Here is a 9,463-nt window from a genome sequence, read left to right as displayed (position 1 = left end):
CCTGACATAGTAACGCTAACATGATTGTGTCGTATTTCACTCAGAGATGATAAATAGAGTATGCTATGTGAAACTCAAAATCTTCTACAGTTCAGTATATCTGGTGAAAAAGCAAGCCATTTATCTAAAAGATGCAGATTAGTTATTTTTATCTTAAGAAAAATAGACGACAAATTGGACCCAATCAATGAAAGGTGCAAAGTTAGAGGCTCACGAACTTAGAAGATTATTATCAGCAACTAAATGTATTACCATTTATTCTTCTCCTCAGTAACTCTAATGCAGAGGCTCACAAGCTTGACAAAAAGAAAAAAAAAAACAATAGGGATGGTGCATGTAAATTAAAAGCTTGGTTTATAGACATTAGATTAAAGTTTTTCCTAACATCCTCCAACGTGTCTATATATAGAAGATCCTTATATCAAATGCCGACATAGAGAAACAAGATAAATCGCTGCTTTTTCCCCCAATTAAACAAGATACGAAAGTCCATAAGCCAACGCCTAAACCATCGAAAATTCTTCATAAAGAAACACATCAACAACGCAGCTCAATCGGTAACACCACCAAGTAAGTAATTTGATTACAATTTGTAATCTGGACCTTCCCATTAGCAAATACCAAATAGATAGCACATCAAGATCTAAAGGAACAAAGCTAACACAAAAGGACCCCAAAATAAAACGAGATTGACGTATAGATCAGAGAAGAAATCGATCGGCACGATACCGCATCGCTCGGATCGATCGCTCACTCCTGGCGTTTGAGCTTCTCGATGCGTTGGCTGAGCTGGTCGACGCGGATGACGAGGGAAGTAACGGAGAAGAGAAGCCAGTAGAGGAGCAAAGCGGAGGCAATGAGGATTCCGTTACGTTGGCTCTTGATGATGGACTTTTGGTGGCGGAGGTGCTCGGTTGGGGTACACGAGTGCTCCTGCTCGCACGTCGGACGGGTTTCGTACTTCCAGTAGATGTCCATTAGGAGGAAGAGGCAGAAGGGGACAACGGAGAGGAGAGGCTTGAGAGCGCTGCGGACGACCGAGATCATGCCGCGCCGGATCCGGTCAAAGCCCGGGAGCGTGAGAAACAGCAGCATTATGGCCTCCGCGCCCGCCGCGTAGCCTAGGGCCACCCATTCCAAGGCCATGGGGTGAGGGAAAGAGATCGGTTTAGAAGAGTAAAGGTTGAAGAAGAAACGACGGGTCGGAGAGAGAGTGGGGAGATCAGATTGGTCTTCTTTTCCTTTCTCGTCGTAGCGCTTTTGAGATGCGCGACACGATCGCCGTAGCTCGCGATATGGATTTCATTCAAATTTTGCAGATAACACCCTGCAATGCGAATTTGCAATCCAAACCCTGCATTCTCATTATATACAAATTGAACCGTCTTTTTCTTGGGAAAAGTTTACACCAGCTTGATCAGAAGTAGCTTCTCTCGCGTCGGGTAACAACGGAGGCGATCAATTACCTAGTAGAACTGTAGTAGAACTCCTCCGGCAAAAGATTTAAAATATGGGAGATCTGGGCTTAAAATTTTTGATAAAATTATACATTCTCGAACGTAAAATATACATATTTCTATTCGTTCAAAGAAAGATGGATTGGTAGACAAGTAGGAGAGGACAAATGATGGAGGTTGGGCAATTGAATTTAAGAGCAATTTAGCCCGGTCCAGTGCCCCGGCCCACACCATGAAAAGGTGATGCTATGGGTTCACTTTAACCTTTTGCTTTCTAGCGGTAAGCTGACTGGTCCATTAAAGATCCACCCCTCGAAACTGCTAGACTAAAAGCTTGGCTTTTGTTAGTGCTACTTTTTTTTTTTTTTCCTTTCTTTAGTGCTTGCTACTTACGATATGTAGTCTTATTCTACTCTACTCTGACACACATATTATATACTAATGTCCATGCAACAGAAACAATAATATGTTATTTTTCACAAATATAAATTAATTTATGTTTCTGATCGTGCTATTGCTGCATTATGGCATTTTCATTACACTATAGTGTTGGGCCTGCAAGAGTATCTTGCCAGCCAATACAAAGGATACACTGGGACAATAATAGTATCACAATGTGAAATATTTAACTTCATTATCGACTAAAAAGGGGGAAAAGGAGATAAGCACGACCTTCAAAGCAACAGAAAAAGAAAGCCCATACAAAATTACAAACTTTTGTAATTATAGTAGGAAAAGCCAACACAGGATAAGACCACCTCCGGTGAGCATAAGCCTCCACTTACCGCGGCCAACATAGGAGGAGTAAACTCCATCACCTCCACCGTCAGACCAGCACCTGACGTAGCACTTCCCGAGGTACACCTCGCCCTCCGCCTTGTATGCGCACCCAACCTTAACCTGCGCCGCCGCCGCCGCCACGCAGTCCCCGCACCCCTTCTCCCCCACGTCCCCCACACACTGCGCCACCGCCCGCACTTGCCCCGCGCCGCCGACCCGGTATGCGCCCTCCGCCGCCGCCACCTCCCCGACCGCCGCGTCCCGCATCCCGATGACGTCAGCGTCTTCGTCTTCGCCGCCGCCGCATTTCTTGTACATGAGGGTGGTGTCGGGCTTCCCGAGGAAGGAGTCGTTGCCGTAGCGGAGGAAGCAGCCGGCGAGCTGGAGGGCGGCGCCAGACTGGTAGGGGCAGAGGAAGGAGAGGCGGGAGAGGGCGGTGCGGATGCAAAGAGCGCATGCGGACGCGGGGAGGTCGGCGCGGCACTGGAAGAGGGCGGAGGCGGACGAGGAGGTGAAGGAGGAGTATGAGGTGGAGGCGGCGGAGTTGGCGATGGAGGTGAGGAGGGAGTCCACGTCATACGAGTAAGGGGAGTCGGCGGAGTAGCGTGGCTGGGAGCAGCCGGCGTAGACGAAGGCATCGTAATCTTCGGCGGAGAGCATAGGAATAATAGTGAAGAAGAATAAGAGGAGGATATGGGGAGAATAAGACATCTTAGGCTTTTGACTCTCGAATTCTTGGTTTGATTCTTTCGGAGAGGAGAGTGTGGGTAGGTCTAATGTTGGGAGAGAGGTAGGCATTTATATTGGACTCATATCATTGATATTCACAGGGAATCGTAAACAAAATGTCAATTATAATCATGCTTGATGTTTTATATGATCCCTTTCAACTATTCAATATGAGGGTATTTTGGTATTTTTAAAAAGGTTGATATATTTATATATATGTAGAGAGAGAGGGAGTAAATTTTTTGTTTATAAATTGCGTCGCCTCAAGATGAAATTTTGGAGTAATTTATGAATTTGATGTGGTGTACTTTGCGACTACATAATTGTTAGTTAAAGGTGAAAGTTTCTATTGAACCAGCTTACGGATTACAAAATTATCAAAAAGAAAAAAATAAAGTAAAAGTTTGTACACATCTAATTCTTTGTGACAATTTATGTGCAATGATGTTCACCAGACATCCGACCATTTGGGGGCTGTTGATTGCTGGGTCCCATCATCTTATTGATAGATATTTTTTATAAAGATACGACGAGTATCTGCGATACTTGATATATTTCTATAGAGTTTTTTTAACATAATATAATTGTATTTTATCAAATAAAAATAATAATTTTACTTATTCCTCCAGAACTACTGCATATTTGTATATATATGCCCCCATGCACAAAAATTAAGTACACATAGCCCTCTATTTATAATAATTTTAGTATATTAATATATATATTTCTTCTCTCCAAATGTAAGAATATAAAAGTCACGAAATTAGTCAAATGAAAATAGCATAACAATTTATGGATCGAAAAAATAATAAATAACTAAAGTAACATAAATTTGAAATATTTTAATAGTTCAAAAAGTCTATATAAAAAATATGTAAAAATAAATAATAATTCAAAAGTTTCAAGTAGAATTATCTTATAAAAAAAAAAAAACTCTGCTATTGAAGCCTCGCTTGTATAACCAAAAGAATCGTTAACTTGAAAAGTAGATATGGACAATCGTAATACTAATAGTATGTATGGCCAATATATAGCAATTTAATCTCACAAGTTAAACATTAAACATCACACTGTTCCACATCATGCTTTCTTTTGAGAGGATGCTCTTTCCTCCTCCATCTTCACAAATAGGCTTCCATCGTACGCAGCTCTTATGGTCTCCTTGTGAAGGAGTCCATCTTTATCCTTGCAGAGGAAGTATAGGATCTTCCATTCAGTCCAGCTCGCAACCCTGCAACAAATCTCAAAGAGGATAACGAATCTATCAGCAAGGCTTGAGCTTTTTTTACTTTATCTTTTTGTTTTACCATCCTTTGTAGTCTTTAGGAACTCGATTTGCTCGTAGCATCTCGCTCAACTCTTGGGACGTCAATGCATTAGTTTTACTCTTAGAATGCTTCTCAAATATTTCCTCAAACTTTCCAGGAACAAACCTAGGAATAAGGAAAGTAATCTAAGTCATTAGAAATAATTATGCAACCCATGTCTAATACTTAAATAGGACTAATGATACCTCCCCTCCGCGTCATAGACGCCCGAATCACTTCCATGTTTGCCTTTATAGATGTTACTTACGTTAATAGGAAGAAGGGGTGATGGTAATCTTCCCTGCTGTTACCCAACAACAAATCTTATCAAGACCTAAACATCTTACAGATTAAATCCAAATCAAATGAAACAACAAAACACTTTGATCCATGAATCAAAAGGGGGAGACCTACGAGGCGAGTTTTGGGGCCGAGGAAGCCATTGATAAGTAGCGCGCTCACGGCGGACAAGACGACGTCGCATCCGATTGCGCGAAACCCTGAAATTAAATCTTTACTTATGAAAAATACTGGATATTTAATAAATACAATTGAAATGAGAAAATAGAGATTAAAACCCTGGTAGGTTTCCCATGGATAGATGACGCCGTCCTTGTTCCTATCGAAGAAGGCAACGTGATTTTGGAGTGGAGTCATGTCACCGTTGGTGGAATTGGATGCCATAGACTAATTTGGAGCGGAAAAGGACGTGAGAAGAAGAAGAAGAATTAAAGAGGAGGAAATGGTAGCGGAACATGAGAGAGCGAGAGAGGGGTGTTTAACGGCGAAGGCTTTCTTTGAGAGCAAGTGGGAAGATTCCAAAGTACCGGCACACCACAAAAATGGGAATCATAATTGTATAGTCTCGGCTATGGAATCGATTCTTCTTCGCAGTGGTGAATAGGGAATCGAATTGCAGGACTCGGAAAGCGGTTAGGATCTGAGCCGTTGATTAAAGAACATCTATGATCTAAATTAAAATAGAGTAACTAAAGCTATTATAGACTTATAGTTAATAGAATTTAGAAATTAACTATCAGTATCAAATTTTTTTAATGAATATTAGGTTTTTCTTTTTAAGAAAAAAGTGGCAAGATTTCATACTATTCGACTAAAATATTACAAGTCTGATGATCCCTATAAGAAAATAAGAGTGTGTGTGGACAAACCTAACAACAAGGATCAATAAGAAGATGAGTGAAAAGATGTTAGTAAAGGATGAAACCATATGAGTATATTGAGTTTGCTTTGTATTAGGAGATACATTATGAACAATTAATCATAACTCTAAATTATGCTTTTTTAAGAGAATTCTAAGTTATACAAAGTATATTCTTTCATGCCAAGTATGTAGTGGCCTGCAATTATTTTTAGTTATAATCTTAGACAAAGAACTCAAGAGGACTGTGGATGCCTGAAATGCGATGATTTCTGCTTTCACTACGAATGACCGTAGCTTAAAAGCCGTTGAGCTTCTTCTCTATGATGGGAAATTCATATGTTATATCAAACAGAATAACCTTTGCTTGTGCGATAAATGCTTGTAGCCATCGTGGGTTAGTTAATGAAGGATTGTATATATTTTTTTTCTTTCGGAAAATGACTGATTTTTAAATGATTGAGAAGCTAGCGATGAATAATACATTCATTCTTTGCTTCCTAACAAGACTCGACCAGTACCCAATAGCTCCGTTGGCGAGACAGTTAAGTAGAGACATTCGAATTCGTTGGTTTGTGGCTAAGTGAAATGTTGTCATAGGCTTTTTTTAGCTAAGAGAGAGCAAATGCCACACATATATATAACCAGGAGATGCCCGGCTAGAGGAGAGTGGTGCGGCAATCTTCCATCGAGATATGAGGTGCAATCTTTATTCTGGGAAAACAGCAAGGACATTAGCCACTATGGATGCATGAAGAGTGTTTTTTCGCTTGTTTGAGATGGCTGAGGAAATGTTTAAAACTCTCTGGACACTTGATTAGTTCCTTCTGTTGTTTTTAAGAAAAGTAGCTGTATGTTTGGATGTTGCTGGATAAACTTTGTCAGGAAGATATCTCCTAGTTTTGTTGCTGGATTGCTTATAGTTGTGATAGTCTGTTTAGGGGAATATGCAGATATTGTTAGAGCTGTGAAACTGGCAGATTTTATCTTTTATCCAAAAAAAAAAAAAACCAGTGTCAGAATATTAAATGAGAGATTTTCTAGTGTGCTTACAATAGTAGGCAATCATTTAGGAGATACTAGTATAAGACATTATCCCATATTAACTATAGATGCTCAGAATTTGTTCTCAAAGTCTTCAATCTCAATCACTGCCAACAATTCGCCAGAAGAAATTCAAACTATATTTCCAGTACACCTGAATGTATCCCTTCTGTACTTTCCACAAGATACTTTTGAGCAATATCATAGGTCATGAAAAATACAACAGAAAAGATTGTCTCATAGAACCAAAAAAGTAAATTAAAAATGCATCATTTCTAAAGACATCCTGAACAACGAAGCAAAAGGAATTATTTCACACACTGTGCAGTTCAAACTGCAGTATTAAATTAATGTTACTTGATATTTTGAATTTTTTTTTTGTTGAAGACAATGATTCTACAACTTAAAGTGGTCAACCAAAGATTTACTGCCAAGTTGCTTGCTGAAGAAAGTCCCCATGAACTCTGAAATTGTGAAATGTCTATAATGTGCCGGTTTTTCAGGTGAAATTAATTCCGGCAAAGGCCCGTATAGATCAGAGTCTCCTCTCTTTCCAGGGTTAAAGAAGACAGCAATTGAGACTCTTGCTTCTTGACGAGAATTGGCTACCACTCGGTGTTCCACGCTCTTATACTCATCGTTGGTGATCAACTGTCAGAATAAAGGCCAGAGAATACAAAAAAAGTTTTAATGAAGGTAATATCTAATGTCCCAAAAGTATCTCTATTGCGTTACCAAATCAGAGTGGAGTCACCAAAAATTTCAGCAGTATGAAGTAGATGAACATGAGATAGCTCGACTGGCTGGCTAAAACTATTTATAATGGATATCAATGAATCTTGCACACAGTATATATAGCTTTACATAATGAAAATTTTCTGCTTGTTCTTCTTATGTCAGGGATTTGTTGTCGGCAAACATAAAAAGATTCATCACTAAATAATTGATCACACTAAATTATGCCCATAGAACAGCAAACTTTATAAAAAATAACAACATTCTATTTCTATTCGAGTTATAGCATATTCTCTTGTCACTAACAGAGCAGAGGTAACAAAGGAAAGTTATGAGAAAGTTTAACCAATATATGTAAATAAATGATCAAAGAAGACAAGGACTGCTCCAAGTAACAGGATATGTAGATAAGCTTGCTTCACGTATCAAGCAATCTTTCAAAGTTTTCAATGCAACTGACTTAAAAAAGCACTAGAATTATATCTCATCAATTCTCTCTATTATGCTACTAAATAAACGAGAAAGGAAAGTTCAAACTTTTGATCACTCCAATGCATAAGAGAAGAACCATAGTGGAGCCAAACCTGCAGGAGATCCCCGACGTTAACCACGATTGCACCGGGCAAAGGCTTGACATCCACCCAATACGCCTTCCCGTCCGCTTCCGTCCGCTTCACCTGCAGCCCACCCACGCTATCCTGCACCAGCAACGTGAGCGCCCCGGGATCCGTGTGCTCCACCGTCCCCATCGTGCGATCCGGCTCCGGGCACGGCGGGTAGTAGTGGCACACCATAACCTTCCCTTCCAGCCACGTTTTCATTTCCTCCACCCTCTCGGGCCCCAGCCCTAGGGCCTCCCCCATCAGGCCCATCAAATCCCGGCCGACTCGCGTGACGTGCTCGTCCCAAGTGAGCAGCTCCTCGCGGCAAACGGGCGGGACCCGCTCCGGGTCGGGTCGGTTCGGACCCATCATTATCTGAATCGTATCGCGCCAGCTGGCGGCGGCAGACTTGTAGAGGTCGACGTTGGAGTTGTAGGCGACCCCGCCGGTCATGCCGCGGGAGTAGAAGGTGGATCGGACGGCTGGAGGGAGCTCATGGAAGGACCGGACGGCGGCGATTGTGCCGTCGATGGCGGAGAGGGGGACGCCGTGGTTGGTGACCTGGAAGAAGCCCCAGTCGCGAGAGGCGGCGCGGATGAGATCGACGGCAACGGGGCGGGGAAGGGACAGATCGACGGTGGGAACGGAGAGATGGGGCGGGGGAGTTATTGGCGTAGTTTGAGGGGAGGGCTGGAGGAAGAAAGGGGGAAGGGATTTGACGCCGGATTCGACGAGGCCTTTCACGCCGGTCTTCGAGGCGTCGAATTCCTGCAGCGCCGCTGCGCGATCGTAGCCGTCCGTGCTCGCCATCGCTAGGAGAGGGCTTGCGGTTTTAGGCCTCGCCTTAGATTTGGTTCCGACTTGGAATTTCTGCAGCGGTAGTGAACATTGGGCAAGAGACGTGCATATGGCCATGTAAACTGATCGGACAAGTAACGAACGTGCAAATACTTCAATTACATCACTAAATGACTACAAAAGTTTGCGCCAAGGATTACCACGAATGCTAATGTATAATGAAATGTTTGTGAGCAAGACTGACGTGGCAGTAAGTTGACCACTAGTGCATATATTAGTGGCGCATAGTCTTTCCCTCCTCCCTTTTATTTTTAATCTTGGACTGCGTTTGTGAATGGATAAGATAGCCCATCTAGGCCTAATAGAAAGTTCTGGCTCATTTTGTTCGAAACGATTTAAATCTGCTACTTTCAGTTGGGCTAAGCCTTGCCCCAGTGTGGGCCTAATGCAACTGGAATGGTCCATTCTCTGGTTTCGTATTAGGCTCATTTGGGCGGACCCGAGATTGACCCGACATTTCGCTCGGTCTGGTGGGCTTTTGTTCACTCCAATAGTAAGTGTTAAGAGTCTTACCAACTCATCATGATATAATTTATGAGTCAGAATTAGCCTAATTATCTAATCTATTTATCAAAAAGATATTGGCCGAAAAGACTTGAGAGTAACTAAATATAATACCAGAGTTATCTCGATAGGATACTCTTTATTAAATCGTGTCTAATTTCATCGGTTAAAAAATCGAAAGTGCTTTTTATATAATAATTAAGAAAGGTTGTTCAAGTTTATTAGGAAAAAAAGAAATTACTTTCCATTTTCCGTCCTTTTTTTTACCGTTAGCGTAAAATCCCAGTC

At 41.6% G+C, this 9,463-nt stretch overlaps 4 protein-coding genes across 5 annotated transcripts; all 4 read right to left on the bottom strand.

The window, feature by feature from the left end:
• Positions 1-492: 492 nt before the first annotated feature.
• Positions 493-1,268, bottom strand: LOC140797649 (uncharacterized). The gene has a single exon (XM_073151264.1). It carries the CDS (start codon positions 1,144-1,146, stop codon positions 751-753), a length of 396 nt encoding a protein of 131 aa, XP_073007365.1. The 5' UTR covers positions 1,147-1,268; the 3' UTR covers positions 493-750.
• A 796-nt stretch (positions 1,269-2,064) lies between these two features.
• On the bottom strand, positions 2,065-3,077 carry LOC140795918 (plasmodesmata-located protein 7-like). The gene has a single exon (XM_073148744.1). It carries the CDS (start codon positions 3,033-3,035, stop codon positions 2,181-2,183), a length of 855 nt encoding a protein of 284 aa, XP_073004845.1. The 5' UTR covers positions 3,036-3,077; the 3' UTR covers positions 2,065-2,180.
• Positions 3,078-3,968: 891 nt separating this feature from the next.
• Positions 3,969-5,140, bottom strand: LOC140796272 (probable peroxygenase 4). 2 transcript variants are annotated; one of them, XM_073149229.1, is made up of 5 exons: positions 4,852-5,140; positions 4,688-4,773; positions 4,480-4,577; positions 4,274-4,399; positions 3,969-4,197 (listed from the first exon to the last, which is right to left on the bottom strand). In XM_073149229.1, the coding sequence occupies exons 1-5, from the start codon at positions 4,955-4,957 to the stop codon at positions 4,047-4,049; spliced, it is 567 nt and encodes a 188-aa protein (XP_073005330.1). In that variant the 5' UTR covers positions 4,958-5,140; the 3' UTR covers positions 3,969-4,046. The 2 variants fall into 2 exon arrangements, with proteins under 2 accessions (XP_073005330.1, XP_073005338.1); XM_073149237.1 differs by having other exon boundaries at positions 4,480-4,574; positions 4,852-5,096.
• A 1,453-nt stretch (positions 5,141-6,593) lies between these two features.
• LOC140780332 (1-aminocyclopropane-1-carboxylate oxidase homolog 4-like) lies at positions 6,594-8,812 on the bottom strand. Its single transcript, XM_073125790.1, has 2 exons — positions 7,796-8,812; positions 6,594-7,127 (listed from the first exon to the last, which is right to left on the bottom strand). The coding sequence occupies exons 1-2, from the start codon at positions 8,726-8,728 to the stop codon at positions 6,873-6,875; spliced, it is 1,188 nt and encodes a 395-aa protein (XP_072981891.1). The 5' UTR covers positions 8,729-8,812; the 3' UTR covers positions 6,594-6,872.
• Positions 8,813-9,463: the final 651 nt, after the last annotated feature.

Source organism: Typha latifolia, chromosome 1, assembly GCF_019914945.1.
Source record: "Typha latifolia isolate L0001 chromosome 1, TyphaL0001v2, whole genome shotgun sequence".
Classification (NCBI taxonomy): Eukaryota; Viridiplantae; Streptophyta; class Magnoliopsida; order Poales; family Typhaceae; genus Typha; species Typha latifolia.
Note: the sequence above shows the minus strand (reverse complement) of the source record. Positions and strands in the feature narration are given on the sequence as shown.

Bases quoted from the DNA above. Each gene is read 5' to 3' on its own strand.
- LOC140797649 (XM_073151264.1), bottom strand. From the start codon at position 1,146: ATGGCCTTGGAATGGGTGGCCCTAGGCTACGCGGCGGGCGCGGAGGCC.
- LOC140795918 (XM_073148744.1), bottom strand. From the start codon at position 3,035: ATGCCTACCTCTCTCCCAACATTAGACCTACCCACACTCTCCTCTCCG.
- LOC140796272 (XM_073149229.1), bottom strand. From the start codon at position 4,957: ATGGCATCCAATTCCACCAACGGTGACATGACTCCACTCCAAAATCAC. The intron at 4,400-4,479 runs GTATCATTAGTC...CCTTATTCCTAG, and splicing joins GTCTATGACGCGGAGGGGAG to GTTTGTTCCTGGAAAGTTTG. The intron at 4,198-4,273 runs GTAAAACAAAAA...GATTTGTTGCAG, and splicing joins CCTAAAGACTACAAAGGATG to GGTTGCGAGCTGGACTGAAT.
- LOC140780332 (XM_073125790.1), bottom strand. From the start codon at position 8,728: ATGGCCATATGCACGTCTCTTGCCCAATGTTCACTACCGCTGCAGAAA. The intron at 7,128-7,795 runs GTTTGGCTCCAC...TTATTCTGACAG, and splicing joins ACGTCGGGGATCTCCTGCAG to TTGATCACCAACGATGAGTA.